Here is a 24,844-nt window from a genome sequence, read left to right on the forward strand (position 1 = left end):
GTGATCAGGACTGGGCTTGTTCAGGACTCAGACTCCATTTTCGAAAAGTACAGTTTAGACTTAAGTAGAGCAGTATGCTTTAGAGCAGTGGTTCTCAACCTTTTGTTGACCAGGGTCCACTTGACCAGGGACCACTTTGACCAGGGACCACATTCCAACATTAGTACCAAAAGGGATACCAATCAGTTTTGAACAGGTTTAGATTCGGTTTGGTTATTTGAGGTGTTGATTCAGAAAATTGCATTTGATAGACCACATGAGCTCTAGTTTCTGATATATAACATATGCCATCCAGTAGTCACCATCTGCTCTCCCACAGAAAACTATATTTAATAATCTAGAGCTGATGTGGTCTATCTAATACAATGATCAGCTCTACGGAAAGGAGCAGAAATAAAATAAATAAAAATAAAATAAAGGGGAAGGAGGTTTGCCAACCAGAGTTTTGTTCTTGCGGTCCGTTGCTGGACCCGGGCCCACATGTTGGGAACCACTGCTTTAGAGACCTCAGTAGGAACAGTATTCTTAGAGACTCCATTGGACTTTCAGACTGGACAGAGACTCTACACTTGTAGAACAGAGCTGCTTTGGACTATGGACTGTTGTTTCTAAAAATGATGCACTGTGTTACCTACACAGAGAAACTACTTAGCATCTTATTGTAACTGCATTCATATGTAAAGTACCTGTATGCTGAATACATGAAGTTTGTGAGTAAACTAACTATGTTACATTTAAATTAGTTACTTATTTTTCTCTTGAGAGCATGATTTAAAGGCAAATATATTTTAAAGGAGAATAGATGATTTTGGGCAACTGAAAGGAACACTTCTGAAACTGTTGTATATATACATGAATGCTGGTGAATACCATTTTCTTAAAAGGGTTATGACTAACAGGTCATACCTTTTACCAAGAGGTTATGGCATCATTTTTCAAAAGGTTGTGACTTCTAACAAGGTCATCCCTTTCCAAAAATCATAAAAAGTTCTGGATATTTCCATTTTCCAAAAGGAGGAAGTTGGGGAAGTCCGTTGGTAAAACATAAAGTGCATATTTTGAAGGAGTACATGAGGTTGAGCGACGGAAGATAGATGCTTCTGAACTGTGGTGTTGGAGGAAAGTTCTGAGAGTGCCTTGGACTGCCAGAAGATCCAACCAGTCCATACTTCAGGAAATAAAGCCCGACTGCTCATTGGAGGGAAGGATAGTAGAGGCCAAGATGAAGTGTTTTGGCCATATAATGAGTAGAAAGGAAAGCTTAGAGAAGAAAATTATGCTGTGGAAAATGGAAGGAAAAAGGAAAAGGGGCTGACCAAGGGCAAGATGGATGGATGGCATCCTTGAAGTGACTGGATTGACCTCTGGCGTGGGCTGGTCCATGAGGTCACAAAGAGTTGGAAATGACTGAATAAATGAACATGAGGTTGCCCTGTTATGGTGGAAGGGATCCCTATTTTAATCCAATTAAACAAAAATCTGACTGGGTTGCATATATTGGATGGTCATCTGATATAATATGCTGGAAAATAGGCTTGTACCATTGGCCCTTGGTATTTGCTGGGGTTTGGTTCTAGTACCCCGCATGGACACCCAACATGTATGGACACTCAAGCCCCATTATATACAATGCTGTAATAAAATTGTCTCCTTTTTATAAAATGGGAAAACCAAGATTTTCTGTTTTGTAATATTTTGGGCAGAATATTTTCAAATCATAGATGGTTGAATCTGTGGATACAGAGGCCAATTGTATTTCCTAAAACCATGCATACCGCTACAGATTTTATGCCATTGACTGAAGCACCTAGTGTCCCTATGAAGGGAGACACAGGATATCATGCTTCGTCAACTTGGTTCCATTATGAGCCCAAAAGGAGCAGCTACAGAATGTGTAATGCTATGATTACTTATGGTTCCTTATCAGAAAGAACACTGTTCTCCAGCTGCTGATGGTTGTTGGATTCAACTGAAAATAATGTCATACTTGGGAAAGTTACTGTTTTAGACTATAACTCCTAGGGTTTTAGAGCTCTGAGACTCTGTGCATTGTAGCCCTGGAAAAGTAACCTTTAGGAGACTAATTGGAGGAATGCCATGTGCGGATGCGTACTGAAAGGCAATTTATATCGGATGCTATGGCTGTATTTATGCAACATCACACATTGGCACCAGAGTTTGCTTGCTTTTGTCTTTTTGTGCTCTGTTTTTTTAATTAATCTCTGTGTAATACATCTTAGGCACTTTGGAAGTAATAAAAATAATATAATATGCCTTTTGACAATTCCTGATCTGATTTGTTCGCAGAAGAATGGAACTAATATAACAGCTTTGTATGTTTAGGGAACATAATCTATGTTTGATAAATTTAAGATAAGAGCAGATCTTATCCACCCAGAGGCAGCAGCTCTGGTTGAGTAGGAAAATAAGCCAGGGAAGAGTAGTTACCTATACATTCCTGCTACATCTGGATTGGGAAAATACGGTAAATGCATTCCCCACACTCCTGAAAACAAACAAGCAAGCAAGCAAACATGCAAACAAACAAACAGGATATGAGTTGTCTTACTGTCCTGGTTTGTGTTGAAACTATTAACCATTTTTTACTGCTTGTATAAATGGAAGAATGAAGCATTTACAGCCAGATGTGGAAATTTCACTCATATCTTGGACTTAAAGATAAAGGTTTCCCCTGACATTAAGTCCAGTCGTATCTGACTCTGGGTGGTGGTGTTCATCTCCATTTCTAAGACAAAGAGGCGGTGTTGTCCATAGACACATCCAAGGTCATGTGGCCAGCATGACTGCATGAAGCGGTACCTATTGATCTATTCACATTTACATGTTTTTGAACTGATAGGTTGGCAGAAGCTGGGGCTAACAGCTGGAGCTCATCCTGGTCCCCAGATTCAAACTACCAACTTTTCAGTCAGCAAGTTCAGCAGCTCAGTGGTTTAACCCTCTGCACCACAAGGGGCCCTCAATCTTGAACTTTTTAAGCCTAAATTTAATTGTTGGTTTGTAGTTATTGCTTTCATTTCATAAAGGAAGTAGTTTTTGAATTGTTAAGGATTTTGTTGTTGAAGATCTAATTTTCTTTTCTTTTTTTTTTGTTTCCTTTTCTTAACAGTGGATGAGTATATCGCTATTGCAAAGGAGAAGCATGGGTACAATATGGAACAGGTACAAAACAATCAAGAATATATGTTTTCTCACTTTATCTGCTATTTGATATTCTCAATTAAAATAAGAAGTGGGATGCGTTTAAGAGTGTACGTTTTTTTTGGGGGGGGGGAAGAGTATGTGTTGAGCATCGCTTATCTGCCAAATTCCAAAATGTTTCACATTAGAGGCTGAGATAGTGATACCTTTGTTTTCTGATTGTTTAATTTATGCAAAATTGTTTAATGCACAAAAGTATTTAACAAAATTGTGTATAACCGCCAGGCTATGTGTATGAGGTATAGATGTAAAATGCATTAATTTGGTGCTTAGACTTGGGTCCTTTCTCTTAACACATCTCATTATATATAGCAAGCATGGGCAAACTTGGGCCCTCCAGGTGTTTTGGACTTCAACTCTCACAATTCCTAACAGCCTACCGGCTGTTAGGAATTGTGGGAATTGAGGTCCAAAACACCTGGAGGGTCCAAGTTTGCCCTTGCCTGATATACAAACAAATATTCTAAAATCTGGAAAAAAAAATCTAAAATATGAAACACTTCTGATCCCAAGCATTTTAGATAAAGGATACTTATCCTATATCAGATTGACATGGATATTTTGACAGGGTGATTCTGGCCACAGAGCGACTTTTATTTTCCATCTTCTGAAGTTTTATGTTATTTTAGTACACATTATTATGTATAAAGACATCATAAACTCCGCTTCCCTATTCTGTCTATCCAAAAGGTCAAGATGGTTTATCATCTGAAAGTCATTAAAATGCACGCAGAAACAAAACAACAGTTGTCTACTAACATCCCGAACAACCTTATGAGAAAGACTACTAGTAGAATACTATCTATATATATATTTTTTAAAAAACAAACCTAATTTCAAAATAGCTTTCCAAAGCTACGAGTCTTACATTTGTTTCTCAATAACCAGCAAGAACATGTGCTGCTATGTGTCCTCTAGGAATTGTAAGATTGTTCTGGGACCAAGAAAAATGCACAGAAGCTGTCCATGCTTTCGTTAAAACAATTTTAGGATCAAGATTTCAAATGGAAGCTTACCTGTACTTTCCATCGCTGCTTGACCATGTGTAGCTTGTCTGGGGGAATGAGGCTGAGTTTTAAATAAACCTCACTTGACACTGCATCAAATTTTAGTACACCGTAAGTACTAAGAAAGCACGAGTTGGATTTTAAAGACATTGTATAACCTTCCATATCTAGAGAACTGTGATATATATATATATATATATATATATATATATATATATATCTTGTCCACAGTTTCACTTAATCACTTAGGGCAGCATTTCTCAACCGGGGTGGGGGAGGTGGGTTCGGGGCCCCTGGGGAGTTCGCGAGGGGTTGCCACAGGGGTTGCCAAAGTCCATCAGAAAATGCAATATTTTCTTTTGGTCATGGGGGTTCTGTGTGGAAAGTTTGGCTCAATTTTATCATTTGTGGGGTTCAGAGTGCTCTTTGATTGTAGGTGAACTATAAATCCCAGCAGCTACAACTTCCAAATGTCAAGGTCTATTTCCCCAAACTCCACCAGTGTCCACATTTGGGCATATTGAATATTTGTGCCAAGTTTGGTCCAGATCCATCATTGTTTGAGTCCACCATGTTCTCTGGATATAGGTGAACTACAACTCCAAAACTCAAGGTTAATGCCCACCAAACCCTTCCAGAATTTTCTATTTGTCATGGGAATTCTGGGTGCCAAGTTTGGTTTAATTCCATCATTGGTGGAGTTCAGAATTCTCTTTGATTGTAGGTTAACTATAAAACCCAGCAACTACAACTCCCAAATGACAAAACCAATCCCTCCCAACCTTACAAGTATTTGTGTGTATTGGGTATTTGTGCCAAATTTGCTCCAGTAAATGAAAATACATCCTGCATATCAGATATTTATATTACGATTCATAACAGTAGCAAAATTACAATTAAGAAGTAGAAAAGAAAATAATGTTTTCGTTGGAGGTCACCACACTATGAGGAACTGTATTAAGAGGTTGCACATTAGGAAGGTTGAGGACCTTCCCATTGCAAATTATAGGGCTCTCTATGATCCACAGATTCATGTATCCACCCGAAGTCCAGGACTGTATCCCCAAAGATATAGGATTTTTACTGTATAGGTATTTATTTTTGAGCCTGGAAATCATGTCTAGAAATGCTCCCTCCCTATAGCTCTTCTAAGGGTGTATCTACATTGTGGGATAATGCAGTTTGACAACACTTTTAACTACTATAGAATCTTGGGAGTTGTAGTTTTACAAGATTTTAGCTTCATTTGTCAAAAGTGCTGGTGTCTCACCAAACTACAATAGTCATGATTCCATAGCATGACCTAGTACAGATCGTGGCCACTAGAGGAAACTCAGAAGAGTACTCCATGTTCTACGTTCTATAGTTGGATTACCTAAATCCTTTCCCAAAGTTTCTTCTCTTAGTAACAGCATTATATGGCAAGATTAGGGGGTTGAAGGTCTCTTTTAAATTACTTTCTAAATAGTTGCAAGAAGGTGGGGCCATAACAAAAGATCAAGAAAAGAGCATAACAGAACACTCCCTCAATGCCTCTCTTTATCTCAATGGAAAAATCAATGACATGATAAATAGGGTTTATGAATGAATGACAATGGGGAAATTGAATGAGACAGCGAAAGTTAATTGCATCATTTTTTGGGCTATGGCCTCAACCAGCGTTCCAAGGGAAGTGTCCCTTAGTTTTAAATAGGTTGTTCACTCTGGACACATCTACACTGTAGAATTAATGCAACTTGAGACCACTTTAGTTGCCATGGATCAATGCTATGGAATCATTGGAGTTGTAGTTTTACAAGGTCCTTAGCTCTCTCTGCCCCAAAGTGAAGGTTCTTCACCAAACTACAACTCCCAAGATTCCATAGCACTGAGCCATGACAATGGTATCAAACTACATTAATTCTAAAGTATAGATGGTTCCACTGTTATATAGTGCAACGTGTTATAATGCTTTAACATACATACAATAGTAGTAATAAGGTAAAAGTTTTCCCTTGACATTAAGTCTAGTTGTGTCCAACATTCAGGGTTTGTGCTCATCTCCATTTCCAAGCCGAAGAGCCAGCGTTGTCCATAGATGCCTCCAGTCATGTGGCTGGCATGAATACATGGAGTGCTGTTACCTTTCCCCCGAAGCAATACCTATTGATCTACTCACATTTGCATGTTTTCGAGCTTCTGGGTTGGCAGAAGCTAGGGCTAACAATGGGAGCTCACCCTGCTCCCCGGATTTGAACCCCCGAACTTTCGGTCAGCAAGCTCAGCGGTTTAACCCACTTCTCCACCTATTGGAGTAGTTTATTAATGCCTAGACCATAGGCCAGTCACTTAAAAAATAAATAAATATGATATAAAAGTGCAAAATATAAAAGTTCTATGTAAAATAGCATATTCATCTTGGATAATTTACAAATCAATACAATGTAAAATGCCAGGACAATAAACTGCAATATCAGCAATACCTTTTGCCTGGATTTTCATTGATCCCAGAATGAAAGGAGAAACTGTTCAAGTTATAATAAAATTAGTATCACATCAAAGAAAAACTTTTCTGAAATGTTATTCGAATGTAGATGAGAATTTGGATCTTGGTTCAGAATATAATGAGCAGGAGAGCAATAATGTGGCACATCCTTAACTTTGGGGGTCCCAGCACTACATGTAATTACAGTAGAGTCTTGCATATCCAACCTTCGCTAATCCAACGTTCTGTATTATCCAATGCTGTCTGCCTCCCGTTTCAATATATTGCAATGTTTTGGTGATAAATTCATAAATACTCTAATTACTACATGACATTATCATGTCTTGAACTCCTTTTTCTGTCAATTTGTTGTAAAACATGATGTTTTGGTGCTTAATTTGTAAAATCATAACGTAATTTGATGTTTAAGAGGCTTTTCCTTAATCCCTCCTTATTATCCAACATTTTTGCTTATGCAATGTTCTGCTGGCCCGTTTATGTTGGATAAGCAAGACTCTATTTATTTATTTAGAGCATTGTATCCTGTCCTTCTCAACCCCCAAAGGGGTACTCAGGACGGCTTACAATTGGCAGTCATTAGATGCCGACAAGGAAACAATTAAAATACAACAATTCACATAAACAAGTCAACAGCAATAAAATAAATATTTTAAAAAGCAAAAAAAATACATTTAAAATATTGGCCCTTAAAATATTAACACAACCAGGTCTGAGTCCGCAAATTCAAATCATAGTCCAGAGTTCCAGACCAAGGTCTCTTAGTTGACAATTCTCACGAGTCATTACAGTTGTTGCTCAGCCAGCTGCCTGAATGCTTGGTCCCAAAGCCAAGACTTGAGTTTCTTCCTGAAGGACAGGAGAGAAGGAATCACCCTGATTACACTGGGGAGTGCATTCCACAGACGAGGGGCCACCACCGGGAAGGCCCTGTCTCTTGTCCCCGCCAATCGCGCTTGTGAGGGTGGTGGGATCGAGAGCAGGGCTTCCCTTGATGATCGTAAACTCCAAGGTGGCTCATAGAGAGAGATACGTTCAGACAAGTAAACTGGGCCGGAACCGTTTAGGGCTTTATAGGTCAAGACCAGCACTTTGAATTGTGCTTGAAAGTGGCCAGGCAGCCAGTGGAGCTGACGAAGCACTCTAATGTATCAAATTTATGCACCCAATATATAAGCTGCAGTTTAAGTCTTCAAATTATGACAGAGCATAAACCCAACATCCAAAAAGAAAAAACCCTGATAGAGTAATAAACAAGGCAATTCAGGGCTTCAGCATATCTTAGTCAGCTCAGAAAATTGGCAAACTGCAAATGAATCTGGTTGCTTCTGTGTGCATTGTGTGCCCATCTCCTTGATCTGTCTACATTCTGGAATATTTTTGAAGAGCCCTGTTTTAAGAAACTAAGGTGAATTTGAGTAGCTGATTGTGGTGCAAGCAGAAGGTTGCATAATTTTAACCTTTGTTCCATGGGGCGGTCCTGTTCTTGAAGATTTGAAAGCAGCAGGGAGGGAGACTTATTATGTACGAAAAATTCTTTTCATCGTGAGTCATGTTTAAGGGAATTCCAAGAAGGAAAAGTCCCTAGATGTTCAGTGATGTGAGACATGAAACTGACATGGGGTCACATTTGTGGTTTACAGATGTGGGGAGCTGCAGAAACCTTTGAAGTGACAACTTTCCACCGAGAACTAAAAACCTTTTTTGCATAGCAAAATTGGTTGGGAGGAAAGCGAAACCACAGTGCCAAAGTTAGCATTTTAAGTGATCTGAGTGAAAAATTTAGCCCGACGGATGTCAAATCTATGTGTGACACAGGAAAAATGAAGTTGATGGGAGTTTATTTCAGGACATTTTAATCAGTGGACAGGGAAAAATAATTTTAACTGAGACGGCAAGTCTGCCAGTTCAATTGTACTTCAGGTATAACAAGCCTGGCCTTTTCTGAAATGTCTTCTGTGGAGAAGAGGAAAACCTAGATTATATAGCAATAGGAACTTGGTAGAGTGGAATTGTGATGTCCTTTGAGACTTTGGAAACTTTTTTGTCGAATCCTCCAGCTAGCGTCGAGGATAAAGGGCCAGTTCACACTTTTTATTGCATTGAACATTCTCACACCCCTTAATAGCTCACAGAATCATAGAGTTGGAAGGGACCTCATGGGTCATCCAGTCCAACCCCCTGCCAAGAAGCAGGAAAATTGCATTCAAAGCACCCCCGACAGATGGTCATCCAGCCTCTGTTTAAAAGCCTCCAAAGAAGGAGCCTCCACCACACTCCAGGGCAGAGAGGTCCACTGCTGAACGGCTCTCAGAGTCAGGAAGTTCTTCCTAATGTTCAGGTGAATTGTCCTTTCCTGTAATTTGAAGCCATTGTTCAGCATCCTAGTCTCCCTCAGAAAACAAGCTTGTTCCCTCCTACCTATGACTTCCTCTTACGTACTTATACATGGCTATCATGTCTCATCTCAGCCTTCTCTTCTTCAGGCTAAACATGCCCAGCTCTTTAAGCTGCTCCTCATAGGGCTTGTTCTCTAGACCCTTGATCATTTTAGTCGCCCTCCTCTGGACACATTCCAGCTTGTCAACATCTCCCTTCAATTTTGGTGCCCAGAATTGGACACAATATTCCAGATGTGGTCTAACCAAGGCAGACTAGAGGGGTAGCATGATTTCCCTGGATCTAGACACTATACTCGTATTGATGCAGGCCAAAATCCCATTGGCTTTTTTAATGAGACATATTTGTGTGTTTCTACTTTTGTGCTGGTACAAATGTACCTACACAAAAGTGGACACACCTAAGGCCAACTCTTTCAGAATATTGCAGCTTGACTGTTAGGAAGTCTTTGGGGTTTTGGAGCACTTCTAAACTAATCTGTTTCATGACTGCTATATTTGCGTGATTGTTTCCTCTTCAAGTTGAAGGAGGGAAGCAATTTCTTATACAGTCATTACACTAGCTGTGTATAGTAGCAAGAAGGCAGTATAGTGAGTTGTCAGAGTTTTATCAGAACCACAATTGAGAAATATAACCTTTTGCACTACAATTCCCGGAATCCCAGGCCAGGATGGTGATTCTGGGAGTTGTAGCCCCAAACCATTTCCAATGTCTGATCTCAATGACTAAAACTTAGGTTGTGGAGCTTCAGCCTAGACAAAAGTATGGAAAGTTAGAATCAGTCTTAAGGTTATTTAAATGTCCAGTTTTTATTTGCATTTCTAAATGTTGCCATTTCTTCCCCTTCCCTTCTCCAGGCCCTTGGGATGCTCTTCTGGCACAAGCATAACATTGAGAAATCTCTGGCTGACCTACCTAACTTCACCCCTTTTCCAGATGAGTGGACAGTTGAAGACAAAGTCTTGTTTGAGCAGGCTTTCAGTTTCCATGGGAAAACATTTCACCGAATCCAGCAGATGGTAAGGAATCTACTGAGGCTAAATACACAAAGGCTTGAGAAAGAAAAGAAAGTGACATAACATCCCCGTTGTTTTGCATTCTCAGAAACAGATTTTTCCAGCTGAGATTTCTGACTATCTAGGAAATGTGTTGGAATCTCATAGAGGAATGCTATAGTGGAAAGTATAATAGTTTTGATTATCTCAAATGAATCTCTTAGCTGAGATTCTTGACAGTCAAGAAAGATGTTGCGATCTTAATGGAAGAAAAGAAGGTATTAATTGCATACATTTATATTTTCTGCTCTTATTTCAGAATTTTTAAAAGCTTTCCTTGTTTATGAGTTTACAAAGTATGAAACCCAGCCAATAGACCAATATGAAGAAGAAATGAACAGTTTGCTTTAGAGTTATTATATGTTTACATAGAGTCAGAGTTGAAACTAACATGTTTCTAATCTCATTAGTATTAAGGCAGGGAGGACCAGGTATGACAGGTTTTGAGGGCAATTTCTCCAGGGTTCCAGAGGAGGCCCAAATGCCAATAGAAGAAAAAACAAAATATCCTCAAGTTTATTTCTTGTTTTGGAAAACAGTGTGTGTGGAAAGGAGAATTACTGTTCCTAGATATTTCCAGCTGAACCAGTTCACTGGGTTATTGTAGTTTTTTTGGGCTGTATGGCCATATTCTAGAAGCATTCTCTCCTGACGTTTCCTTCGACAAAACATTGGATCAGTTTTTTTTTTCTTGGAAAAATGATGCTCCAAAAGGCTTGGATCTTTACAGAAACAAGTGAAGAAGGTTATTTTTGGACCTGGGATCACATTTAACCCACTTATAGTATATGTGGGCCCCCTGGTAGCACAGCGGGTTAAACTGCAGAACTGCCGAACTTGATGGCCAAAAGGTTGGTGGTTCGAATCTGGGGTGCCAGGTGAGCTCCTGCTGTTAGGCTCAGCTTCTGCCAACCTAGCAGTTCAAAAACATGCAGATGTGAGTAGATCAATAGGTACCGCTTCAGCAGGAAGGTAACTGCACTCCATGCAGTCATGCCGGCCACATGATCTTGGAGGCTTCTATGGACAACACCAGCTCTTTGGCTTTGAAATGTAGATGAATACCAGTCCCCAGAGTCAGATACAACTAGACTTAATGTCAGGGGAAACCTTTACTTTTACCTATAGTATGTGTGGTCCAAAGGTCTAGATGATTACCTAGTATGCAACAAATGTATTACTGGAGAAAGAAGCCAACTCCTCCATCTACTGGCATAGGAAGGAAAGGAATTCATATTTCCCATGCTGCCAAAGAGTTGTGGGCTGGATTGTCCACCTTTAATAGCAAGAAGTGGTACATTATTCAAATATTTCTAATTTGAACATCTATTTAAAACAATTAAATATAAATGCTGGACATTTGTCTCGTGAAATTTTTGTGACATTTAGTAATTTGATCATGCAAGATTCCAGGGTCAAAACATAGTGCAGGTGATGGAAATATGGGAGTTTGTAATAGCTATGTTAATCACCTTTTAATTATGCTTTTGTGTACATTTGTTTTAATGGCTGTGAGAAAGAATGCATTAATGGCCTTCTCCCCCAAATCTGACAACGTGATTTTTCTGGAGAATTTTTATAGATTTTTTTTTTTTACACATAAAGTATTTGCTGGAGACGAAGCATCACACTAAAAGCTGTAGGCTCTTAATTAGCAGAAGTAACAGCTGCAATGTTTGCTCCCTTGTCTTTTAAAAAAAAAACTCACAGCCTGATGTGTTTTCTTTTTCCAATTGCTTCTTTTTAGCAGGTTTAGAGTCAGGCTAGATCCAGTGCTTGACATAATGTTTTCAACCCAAAAATGTCTGAAACTACTAACATCATGGTATTGACGTCTCCCATCCAGTAATGTCCCAAAAGACTTTCAGCCAATGATAAAAAAAATATACAGGGAACTGATATTTCAACAAAGATACTGCTACCTGTTGGCAGATGCTAAAAGTAATGTCTAATTTGGCCTTTTCATTTCAAGTTGATTTGCATCCTTGCTTGAAAGGGAAGAGAAAGTTTATGCATTTTTACACATTTTAAAACAAATGTTGACTTAGAAAGAAACTATATCCCCATTTTTGTTGTCCTTGTGAACTTTCAATAATAATAATAATAATAATAGGTAGGTAGGTAGATAAAGGTTTTCCCCTGACTCTGGGGGTTGGTGCTCATCTCCATTTCTAAGTCAAAGAGCCGGCTTGTGGCCAGCATGACTGCATGGAGTGCTGTTACCTTCCCACCAGAGCGGTAACTATTGATCTACTTACATTTGCATGTTTTCGAACTGCTAGGTTGGCAGAAGCTGTGGCTGACAGCGGAAGCTCATGCTGCTCCCCAGATTTGAACCTGTGACCTTTTGGTCAACAAGTTTAGCAGCTCAGCGGTTTAACCCACCGCACCACTGCGGGCTCCCAATAATAATAATAATACACTTTATTTATATTCCACTTTATATCCCTGGAGGGACTCAGAGCTGATTGCATTATACAAATATGAGACAAACATTCAATGCCTTTTACACAGAGTGAACTATGACATACAACATGGACAAGGCCTTCCCCCTTTTCCATCGCTGGTGTCTGGGGGTGATGCTCAATTCCAGCCATGGGGAGTTGCTCTTGTTCCAATTTTCCATCTTAAGGAGCCTCTTGCCCATAGACACCACCTATTGTGTTGCTGGCATGTCTGCATATCTGCATGGGGCACACTTTTACCTTCCTGCCAAGGTGGTACCTATTGATCTACTTGCATTGCAAGCTTTCAAACTGCTAGGTTGGCAGAAGCTAGGGCTGAGAGTTGGGAGCTCACCCCAACTCGCAGCTTTGAACTGCCAAACTTCAAGTCAGCAGACTTTCTGCAGCTCACGGTTTAACCCGCTGCGCTACCAAGGCCCTCAAGATGTTTCACATTTACGGTGGCCCTCATGAGAAACTACCATGTAGTTTTCTTGGCAGAATGTGCATAGAGGCTGAGAGTCTCCTATTAGAATCCCATCTTATCCTAACAGCATATTTTCTGGGAAGGGAGAAAATGTCTGAATCAAAGTCCTTCATATCAAAGGTTATTTGGCACTAAGTGTAGCCAGTATGGTTTCCCAATCAGCATTTTAACTCCATTGTACCTGGAAGCTCATCTCAGACCAAGGCTAAACATCATGATAAAGCTATAGTTAGTACTAAACTACAGGCTGATGGCAAAGATATTCAGAACTGGGAGATTTCATCATTAACCACTGAGTTAGGATATCCTGTGCTAAATGCCCTAAAGGCACTAGAGGCATCTGATCTTGGTAGCTGAGCAGGATCAATTCTTATTAGTAGTCAGATAGGAGAGTGTCAGGTAACAAATGCCAACCTATATTTAAGAGGAAGACAAAATTGGCAAAACCATGTCTGAGTATTCCCTGTCTGAGAAAACGATGAAACTCTCAGCGTCACCAGAAGTCAACAGGTGATTTGAAGGCACAAGCACACACAGTGTCAGCTAGAGCTTAATCTGGAATAGAAGGCTCACTATCAGCTTTGGGTATCTTTTCAGAGAGATACAGTGGGATATAAATAAATATAATAATGCTAGAGTGTTTCCAACTGTGTGGAGGATTGTCTGAACTGAGTCACTAGGTAAACTGCCCTCTTGTTGGTAGTGTCTTTGATCCATATTTGTAGACACTGCACTACTAAATCTATCCACATCTCATCTAGCGAAGATGATCAATCGGCATGTACACTTAGAACAAGAAGCCAGGCTCACTTCTCTGTGTGAACAATATTGATCTGCAGCAAATATCAAAAAGTAACAAACCATTACAAGGAGGTAGATGTGGCTTGCAAGCTTTTGATAAAGAAATGCTTCTCTTGATTCAACTTCCAAATTCATGCTTGTGCTGTTCAGTAGCCAAAGATGAGAATGACTGCAGTATCCAAATTCTAAGCCATTTCCAGAGACTTGTCTGACACCATCAATGGATGCGATTCTTTATGGAGTAACATAGTTTTAAAAACGCATAGGTTCCTGCTCAGTTGATCCTAATTTCAGCTGTTTTAAAGATAAGGTTAAGTGTCTCTGATTACTTTAAAGACACTTAGAGCTGATTCATCGTCTCATATTAATATTAAACCATTAATATTATTATTCCTATTTATACCTTTTCAAATCAACCCAGTGATTTGGGCAGATGATCACAAAAACTAAAATGTGAAAATCAGTTATACACGAACCATAAATACAATTGGTGACAAGGGTAATCATTTAAACTGAAGATCATAAAATCATAGAGCTAGAAGAGACCTCGTGGGCCATTCAGTCCAACCCCCTGCCAAGAAGCTGGAAAATCGCATTCAAAGCACCTCCAACACATGGCTAGCCAGCTTCTGTTTAAAAGCCTCCAAAGCAGGAGCCTCCACCACAATCCAGTGCAGAGAGTTCCACTACTGAACAGTTCTCACAGGAAGTTCTGCCTCATGTTCAAGTGGAATCCCCTTCCCTGCAATTTGAAGCCATTGTTCCGCATCCTAGTCTCCAGGGCAGCAGTAAACAAGCTTGCTCCCTCCTCCCTATCACTTCCTCACATATTTATGGCTATCATGTCTCCTCTCAGCAGGCATGTAGCCCGGGGGGGGGGGGGGGGGGCTTGAGGGGCTTCAGCCCCCCCCCCCCCCCGAAATTCTCATGGTGGTTCGCAAAAAGGCCTTACTGGTGCATTATTTAAACTGTTATGTTTATTCATATCATGATCTGATCACCATATGCATGGGGGTATTGGGGTAATGATACAAAAGGTTTGCTAGGCTAGACCCTCTTTCACTCAGATTCAGCCCCCCCAAAAACTCCCCCCCCCTGAAAAAAAATCAGCCCCCCCCCCCCAAACGAAATCCTGGCTATGGGCCTGCCTCTCAGCCTTCTTTTCTGCAGGCTAAACATGCCCAGCTCTTTAAGTTGCTCCTCATAGGGCTTGTTCTTCAGACCCTTGATCATTTTAGTTGCCTTCTTCTGGACACATTCCAGCTTGTCCACATCTCCCTTAAATTGTGGTGCCCAGAATTGGACACAGTATTCCAGGTGTGGTCTGACCAAGGCAGAATCGAGGGTTAACATGACTTCTCTGGATCTAGATGCTGTACTCCTAATTATGCAGGCGAAAATCCCATTGGCTTTTTAAGCTGCCGCATGACATTGTTGACTCATGCTTAACTTGTTGTCCATGAAGACTCCAAAATGTGAGAGAAGATTACAAACATTTTGTGCTCATTCAAAAGTTAGACTAAATACATTGAGGCAGGATAGGCTGGAGATTCAGCAGACAGGCTAAGGGAGGCAGGTATTGCTGCTCATAGTATATTTACATTTTTTTATGAATACATCAATGAGCATTTTGTCTCATGGTCAGTAAGGAGGGAAGCTAAGAATTGAGCTTCTTAGAGTAGAAAGGCAAAATGTAGATACGTTGCAGGTTTTAAAACACATTTTTAAGTAACCAATTTGAAAAGCAGCTCCTTAATTGCAAATTGCTTTTTCTAAAGCTGCGCTTGTTTAGCAACAAAAGCAGAACCACTGATAATGTAATTATTGTTTAAGGGAGAGTACACATGGCTAGCTTAGGTAGTGTTGGTAGGAAGAAAGAGAACACATAAACTTGAAAAAGAAAGCATGGCATTTAAAATATGACCTGGCTGAGTGGGCAATGTTTCCTTTGAGCACGAAGCAATAAAGTAGAAAGCAACCATTTGAAGAATTTTTATCCAGGTAAATAATACTGCCTTTCAATATTGACCTCTGTTTTATCTGACTTTAGTCAATAGAGTTCAACTGTTACAGATCTGGGACATCACTGTAGTTCTGCCTTGCATTTGGGGACCAACTAATAAATATATCTGTATTTCTCTTTCACTTGCTCTCTCTCTTTCTCTCTCTGTATGACATAAACACACTATCTATATAAATAAAAAAGTAATGTTCGTTTGTGGGATTAACATAACTCAAAAACCACTGAATGAATTGACACCAAATTTGGACACAATACACCTATCAGGCCAATGAGTGACCGTCACTCATAAAAATACTGAAAAACAAAGCAGAAGAGACTGAAAATGCCAAAAAATAAAAATTACATTGCAACGCATGAGCAAAACCACACACACACACACACACACACACATATATATATGCAAACAAACACACACACACACACACACACAAATACATATACATATACACAAACTGGGCCACAGCAACATGTGGCAGGGGACGGCTATTACATTGTATAATAATAATGTTTCTGTTGCAACATATGTTGGATCACACTGTGACCAATGGAGAATCCCATTTTACCAGTCACAAACAAACTGTTGGTTTGAAAATAGAACCATTTCTAAAAATACACCTAAGATGCCAGTTCAACTGTTCCCAGTTTCTGTCATGGAATCCTAATCTATCAGGCATTGATTTACTGATGCTTTTTTTTCTGGTGTTGCCAACTCATGTATAAAGCAACCATTTTGTTCCCCAGTGATCCTTGAATCATGTCGCATTCTGGATTGATCTTTTGACAATCACAATGCACTTTGTTCTTAATCTAGCATGGTGATAGCCAACTTGTACTCACAGTGCACATTGGCTCTTTTGCTTGACAAACTCAGTACCTGATCTGAGTATGACATGTGTGTCATCCCATCATTCTGTGTTCCTCAGCTTCCTGACAAATCGATAGCAAGCTTGGTGAAATTCTATTACTCCTGGAAAAAGACAAGAACCAAAACAAGTGTCATGGATCGTCATGCTCGCAAGCAGAAAAGAGAGAGGGAGGAGAGGTAAGTTGTCAAAATCACAAGTTGGCAATTTGCACACTGAGGATTTTCTGTGTTGCAGTGTGGACATTTACATGGTATTTGAACAAAACAATTTTTAAATCATTCCACTGTGCGGGAAATGGTAAGTGGAAAGTATGGGTACTATATGAGACAGGTTGTAAACTAGGAAAAGACTTCAAATGTTTATGGTAGCATGAAGCTATGCGGATTCCTCTGAGACAGTGAAACCAAGTCCACGAAAATGTGTGCCATGATATAAAGATGAGGGCTTAATTTCCATTTGGAAAGCATCTGAGTGGTCATACTTTTGTTTTGATCAAAACAACTACTACAACTCATGAAACAATAGTTGTTTTAAAAATAATTTTAAAAATCTAGTTTACCTAGCTTTGGAAGCCCATAAGACTGAAGGATGGTAACCAAACCTTACAAGTCCCAATTCAACAGCTTTTGTGCATTTCCTTTCCTACTTGCAAAGCATAATTCAGATCTGTGGTATCAAAGGTTCATTACCTTTGAATGTCATTTTATTTCAGAAATTGTGATAAATTGGGAACTGGATGTTCTCTCGTCCTTGCCATCGATGTGTTGTGTCTTTAAGATGCTACATGACTCTCTGTTTGCTACTATAGATTACACAAACTTTACAGGACACATTTGAAAGGGCAAGTTTTTCAAATGCCTGACATTTCAGAAATGAATGCCATCTCATTGCCTTTGTACTTATGTTTGTTTCCTCCTGGGAATTTTTTAAAAATAAATTCTTTACTATATCCTGTAGCTTACTCCCTTCCTGAGGCACAGGAAGAAAGCATGATTATTGCACAACTGTGTGTGTCAGCCTGTCTGTGTAAGGTACTGACTTTGTGCAATAGTCACATTGTTGTTTGAATAATGTTTCTCCCAGGAAGCATGCCAAACAGAGGTGGCTAACTGTTGTGTGTTGGTGCAGCTGTTCAACTTGCTGTGAGGCCTTTGAGGGGCTTTCCCCATATCTCACCTACATTTAAAAAAAAGATCATGACTCTTTTATTCTCAAAGTCCTTATACATATCCTTAGGACCATGGGAGACCATTTCGCCAAGCTTTTCAAATGTCCTGGGCTCTTTAAGGACCAGAGAGATCTTTTTCAACCAAGAAAAAAACCCCCAAGAAGTGAACTTCCAGTTTCCTTATTGGTTGAAAAAGGGTTGGATTTGTAGTAGCCTCAGGGAAGGACTAAAACCATGGAAAAGTTTTTGTTGTGCAGTTTTCCAAGTTCTGGTGGGAAGGTATCCCGGGACATGCTTTTGGGAAGCTGTCCTGGGACCCAGAAACCACCATCATATTGTTGTTGTTGTTGTTATTTTTATTATTATTGACACAAAAGCACAGTATGTCACAGCAAACGAGATCAATATGCTGGATTTCGTATCACAAAATCACAAGTCGAACACTTCCCAAGCGTCTAGGACTGTGTGATGTATTTTCGAATGATGAGCACAGATCCAAGTAAGGTGGCCTTTTCAGTTGACATATTGTGATTTTGACGATGTTTATTGTTTCCAAATGCCGGCTGAGATATTTTGGCATGGCACCCAGTGTGCCAATGACCACTGGGACTAGCTGTACTGGTTTATGCCAGAGTTTTTGCAGTTCGATTTTGAGGTCTTGATAGCAGCTGAGTTTTTCCTGTTTTTTCCCCCCTCATTGTGACTGTCACCTGGAATGGCGACATCAATAATCCAGACTTTTTTATTTTCCACAATTGTGATGTCTGGTGTATTGTGTTCCAAAACTTTATCAGTCTGGATTTGAAAGTCCCACAGTATTTTTGCATGTTCATTTTCCATGACCTTTGCGGGTTTATAATCCCACTAATTCTTTACTTCTGGCAAGTGGTACTTGTGACATAAGTTCCAGTGAATCATCTGGGCTACAGAGTTGTGCCTCTGTTTGTAGTCCGTCTGTGCGTTTTTCTTGCAACAACTGAGGATATGGTCCATGGTTTCATCAGCTTCCTTGCACAGTCTGCATTTTGGGTCATCTGCTGATTTTTCAATTCTGGTCTTAATTGCATTTGTTCTGATGGCTTGCTCCTGGGCTGCAAGAACCAGGCCTTCTGTTTCCTTCTTCAGTGTTCCATTTGTGAGCCATAATCAGGTCTTCTCCCTGTCAACTTTTCCTTCAATTTTGTCAAGGAATTGCCCATGCAATTCTTTGTTGTGCCAGCTGTCAGCTCTCGTTTTCTTGTACTGACTCTTTGTCTGCTGTGCTTTGAGAAGTTTCCGATCATCATCATCATCATCATCATCATCATCATCAATGGTCTTAGGATTAGGTACACATATTGTTTATGGATGCACACCAGTGTTTGTAGCTTACTAGAAATCTGCTAAAAAGATTTCGGACTTTAAATAACTTGCGAAGCTCTACAGAGGATGGGGAACCTCTGTGGTTAATTTAGGCTCATGATTTGGAAGTTTCCCAGCAAACACACAGTGTATGTATTGAGACTAGCTCTTCAGATAGTCATAGGATCATAGATTTGGAAGAAAACACAAGGACCATCCAGTCCAAACCCCTGCCAGACAGGAACACAAAATCAAAGCACCTCCAACAGATGGCCATCCAGCCTCTGCTTAAAAGCTTCCAGAGAAGGAAACTCCACCACACTCCAAGTCATCATATTTAACTGCTGATCTAGATGATTAGCTGCCATGTACCATTGGTATATGTGAACAAATATGGTCCATTCCTCGAAATAAAAAGTAGACTTTAAAATTTTTATTTTAGTTCTAAATCTTCCAAAATGTTTGCCTTATAAATACTCTGTCCGGATCCATGTATTAAAGATCCCAGTAAATAACAGACATGTCTATTGGACTGATGACATGGATTGGCAGAATTATTCATTAGTCTGCTGATAGGCTTAGCCCAACATGCTTATAGGAAAATGCAGCTTTCCTTTCTCAATTCCATATTGTGAAATTGGATTTTATGGTAAATAGGATCTTTGGTTTAGGTTTTTCTTTCACCTTCTCTATTCTGTCATGCATTATGTGCCAGGGATGGAGGGAATGTTCTACATTAAAGTGGAATATTGCTATGTATTGATACTTCTAAAACTGAAGCTTTGGTGTCCAATCTTGTTCCTTCATATGTTTTAAACTTCAACTCTCAGTATGTCTAATAACTATCAGTCAAGCTGACAGGGGCTTTTGGGAGTTGAAGTCAAGAATACCTGGAAGAGCAAAGGTTGGGAAGCATTGAAGTAAGGGACTCTCTCTCTCTCTGTTATCTAGCGCAGAGCATTCTTGGGGATCCATCTCACCCAGCATATTTTTTTTAATTATTACCATCTGGCAGATGGTGCAGGGTGGCAAACACAAGGACAAACAGACTGAGAGACAGCTTTTATCTTAGAGCTATAACTACAATAGAGTCTCGCTTATCCAGCCTTTGCTCATCCAGTGTTCTGTACTATCCAACGCAGCCTGCCTTCCACCCGTACTCACAACTGTTTCAATATATTGCGATATTTTGGTGCTAAATTCATAAATACAGTAATTACTACATAATGTTCCTGTGTATTAAACTGCCTTTTCTGTCAATTTGTTGTAATACATGATGTTTTCATGCTTAATTTGTAAAATCATAACATAATTTGACATTTAATACATTTTTCCTTAATTCCTCCAACATTTTTACTTATCCAACGTTCTGCCGGTCTGTTTATGTTGGATAAGCGACATATATTGAACCCCATGGCTTCACATTGATGTGGCATTGTGCGCTGTGCAATGGGGTGGGAGTGTGGAGAGATTGGTGTGTTGCTTTGTGATGTGTGCTGGGCAACACATTTAATTTCATTATACAGTGTACAATGACATTAAATTCATTGTACAGTAGAGTCTTGGTGCTGGACCCATAAGTGGCTGTGAAGACCTATTCTGGATCCACATGGTCTTTCATAATGAGAACATAGATTTCCAGGTAGAAGGTGGTCCCAACAAGGATTTGCTTGACATGTCTTCCTCTTGGCACGTTGCGCCCTTTCACCCTATATTTCATCCATAACACTGTTTGTTGGTGACAGCTTACCTCCAGTTATAGCACTTGAGTGTCAGGGCTTCCCAGTTCTCAGTGTTTAAGCCACATAATTAATGGATAGCTTTAAGACCATCTTTAAATACCTTTTGTTGTCCACCAACATTCAATTTTCCCTTCTTGAATTGAGAAAAAATAATTGCTTTGGAAGACTGTGATCAGGCATTTGGACAATGTGGCCAGTCCAGCCAAGTTAATGGTGGAGAATCAACATTGGTGGGTTTTGTTAATTCCAGAATGCCGACATTTGTCTACCTGTCTTCCCAAAAAAAAATGTAGAATTATTCAAAGGCAAAGCTAATGGAATTTTTCCAGAAGTGGAGAGTGACGTTTATAGATGGTCCATGTTTTGCAGGCAAACATTCATAATCTGCTTTTCAAATAGAATTGAAATATAAAAAGGCTATTAGTGTATTCTAGTAATAAAATATTTCTCCATAAGCTTGAAATAGAAATGGCCTTTTACCCATACCAACATCTGCTTCTTACTTTCCTTTACATCTTTTTCTTACCTCTCTATGGAGTGGGCCTCAGTGAAATGCAGGCGTCTCCAACTAGGCATAGCTTCCTTTTTCACCTAAACCAGGAAACCATGATTACAAGCTTTGAAAGCAGCCGTTATCTTGGGAGAACAAAAACTTCAAACTCTTTAACCAGAGTTTCCTGAGATGGATGAAATGTGCAGTTATGGTTAATTGGAGGCTTCTGCATTTCATTCATGTGTGTATGAAGGAAGGGGGAAAAGAAGGAAGAACCAGGTTTTCAAGATTTCGCATTGTTTATTAAGATATTGAAAAGTCTTGTGTTTCTTTTTTTGCACAGACAAAAAAAAATCTCATATGCATCAGTTTTTGAAGCTAAGATATACTTGGCTGAAAGTAGTCTGCATCTTTCACACCTTTTATGTTTGCAAGCAAATATGACATTATAATTTTTGAAGTTAATCGTTGCTGAAGGCAATAAGTAACAGTTTACATTGGATGAAGGAGTGTTTATAATAAGTATCAACTGCTTGATGCTGTGTTATTCTGTATATGTGTTTCCCAAAGATTTGGAAATGGAATTGGTTCCAAGTAGAAATTGGTTTAACAAACCATTCCTGTCCTTCTTGGTTCACCTTTCTCTTCATCCTTCACGTTCAATGACACCAGAATGTTGACAAGATCTTGATCTGATTTACATGAGAATTCTATATAGGTGTTGGTTCCTAAGAAAGCTCTATGAAGATGTGCCCGAATCTAGATTTTCATTAATTCAGTGCTTTTGCAGCACAGGAATATTGATTCAAAATAGTCGGAGAGCCTGTTGCTATGGAGATGATGATTCCAGTTGTACAGTTTGGTGAAGGGGCCAAGCTGGCACACGTATGTTTTGCATTCATAAACTACATTCAATTGCAGGTTTAGCATGTGCTTGGCTTGGTAATTGCGAGCCACCTTGAATAAACTTTGGAAAGGCAGATTATGAATGCTTGCAATAAATCTCTGAGATAACCTTGTAAGCAAAAAAGAAAACAAGCAAAGATCTTTTCTGGTTTGATTGCTAATCAACTAGGGTATTTCCTTTGAAAGAAATCAGCAATGAAGCAATTTTCTCTGAAAACACATCTATCCTTTAGGTTTGCATCTTTCAATTTGGAAGGAGGGCTTGTATCATACATGCAACCACTGTTTTTTATTCTCGGCCATTTTTTCATCGCAATTGGATCGGTGCTTGCTTTCATCAGCTCCGATATCTTAAGACAGTTTTCTTCAGCCTTTAAAAGTGCTGAACTTAAGTCCCTATCATCCCCAATCAGAAAGTCAGTGGATGTGCTGTCTAGGGATAATGGCATGTTTAATCCAATGCATTTGGAATGTACCAAGTTGGGAAGGTTGATTTAATTACCATTGTGTAGTAATTGCTACTATCCTCCAGTCTGTTATTAATGTTTAACTGTGAAAACATAACTTAGTTCTGCCATTGTCTAATGTTTGGTGCTATCTTTATTATTATTTTGATGTGGATGTTGGGTATGATTTGGGATTCGGGTGGTTTCAGTTAGTTTGTTCTTTGTTTAGTATTGTACAGCATTGCATGTTTGCCACAATTTGTTGTAAACCACCCTGAGTTCCAAAGGGAGATGGGGGGATATAAATAAAGTATTATTATTATTAATAATAATATTTATCATCCTGGAAAGAAGTGATGAGTGGAGTCCTGCAAGGTTCCATTCTGGGCCCAGTTCTGTTCAATATCTTTATTAATGACTTAGATGAAGGGTTAGAAGGAAGGATCATCAGGTTTGCAGATGATACCAAATCGGGAGAGATAGCTAATACTTCAGAAGACAGGAGCAGAATTTAAAACGATCTTAATATATTAGAGAGATGGCCAAAACTAACAAAATGGAGTTCAACAGTGACAAAGCTTGTTTTCTGCTTCCCTGGAGACTAGGACACGGAACAATGGCTTCAAACTACAAGAGAGGAGATTCCATCTGAACATGAGAACTTCCTGACTGTGAGAGCCGTTCAGCAGTGGAACTCTCTGCCCCAGAGTGTGGTGGAGGCTCCTTCTTTGGAAGCTTTTAAACAGAGGCTGGATGGCCATCTGTCAGGGGTGATTTGAATGCAATATTCCTGCTTCTTGGCAGGGGGTTGGACTGGATGGCCCTGAGGTCTCTTCCAACTCTATGATTCTATGATTCTAAATGCAAGATACTCCACTTAAGCAGGAACAATGAAATGCAAAGATAAAAATGGGGGATGCCTGGCTTGATAGCATGTGAAAAAGATCATGGAGTCCTTGTGTACAACAAGTTAAAATGAGCCAACAATGTCATGCGGTGGCTAAAAAAGCCAATGAGATTTTGGCCTGCATAAATAGGAGTCTAGTGTCTAGATCCAGGGAAATCATGCTATCCCTCGATTCTGCCTTCGTCAAACCACATCTGGAATACTGTGTCCAATTCTAGGCACTGCAATTGAAAGGAGATGTTGCCAAGCTGGAATGTGTCCAAAGGAGGGCAACTAAAATGACCAAGGGTCTGGAGAACAAGCCTTATGGGAGCGGCTTAAGGAGCTGGGATTTAGGGACCAGCAAATACGTTCTTATGTTCCGTAGCTTTTTAAATGCATTTCTGTTCTTCCTGAATTTCCTCTGGCTTTTAAAAAGAGCTCCTGTTGTTATTTCCAGTGAATTTTGCTGTTTCAATTTTCTGCTGGTAGGTTTTATATTTTTATTATCATGCTATTAATACTCCCTGGAAACTTCCCAGGGAATTAAAGGATAGAAATTGATCTGATACATAAAATAAATAGAGAGGCACCTACACTCTCCCCTGTCTCCTGATAAGTATATTAGGGAATAGATGCCCTGCCATATTTTCTTGCAAATAGGGTGCTAGCATTGCAAAGGATCTTTCTCTCTGAGTTACATAGGTTTCAAAATTTTATAATTCTGCAGTACAGATAACACTGTGTAAAATTGGAAGGAAGTAGGTGCAAATAATTACTTATGTATAATTAGTTCATTTCCCCAATGTTTACCTACATTAAGGGCAACCCAAGGAGATAGAGAGGGTATGCAATTCTATGTCTCTTCATGAATTTAAGTGCCATTGTGTGTTAATTGGCTTAAAGCACCTAGGTTCATACTTTAGTTCCTCTCCCAAAGCTCACCATTTGGATTTGAGGGGTTGAATGCCGCCTGGAAAAGTAAAATATGCATATAATTAATATAAAGATATATTAATGACATCGTTTAATCATTTAGACTGGCATGATTTGATGGATATTTCTCTGTCTGTTG

The 24,844-nt window shown here is 39.5% G+C and overlaps 1 protein-coding gene across 2 annotated transcripts in view; it reads left to right on the top strand.

Annotated features, from left to right (window-relative positions):
- RCOR1 (REST corepressor 1) overlaps window positions 1-24,844 on the top strand; it is a 172,874-nt gene that overhangs the window by 108,535 nt on the left and 39,495 nt on the right. For both annotated transcript variants that reach the window (XM_060755128.2, XM_060755136.2), the window contains exons 4-6: window positions 3,131-3,183; window positions 9,969-10,130; window positions 16,845-16,963. In XM_060755128.2, the coding sequence (XP_060611111.2) occupies window positions 3,131-3,183; window positions 9,969-10,130; window positions 16,845-16,963 (334 nt within the window). The remainder of the gene's footprint in view (window positions 1-3,130; window positions 3,184-9,968; window positions 10,131-16,844; window positions 16,964-24,844) is intronic.

Source organism: Anolis sagrei, chromosome 1 (assembly GCF_037176765.1).
Source record: "Anolis sagrei isolate rAnoSag1 chromosome 1, rAnoSag1.mat, whole genome shotgun sequence".
Classification (NCBI taxonomy): domain Eukaryota; kingdom Metazoa; phylum Chordata; class Lepidosauria; order Squamata; family Dactyloidae; genus Anolis; species Anolis sagrei.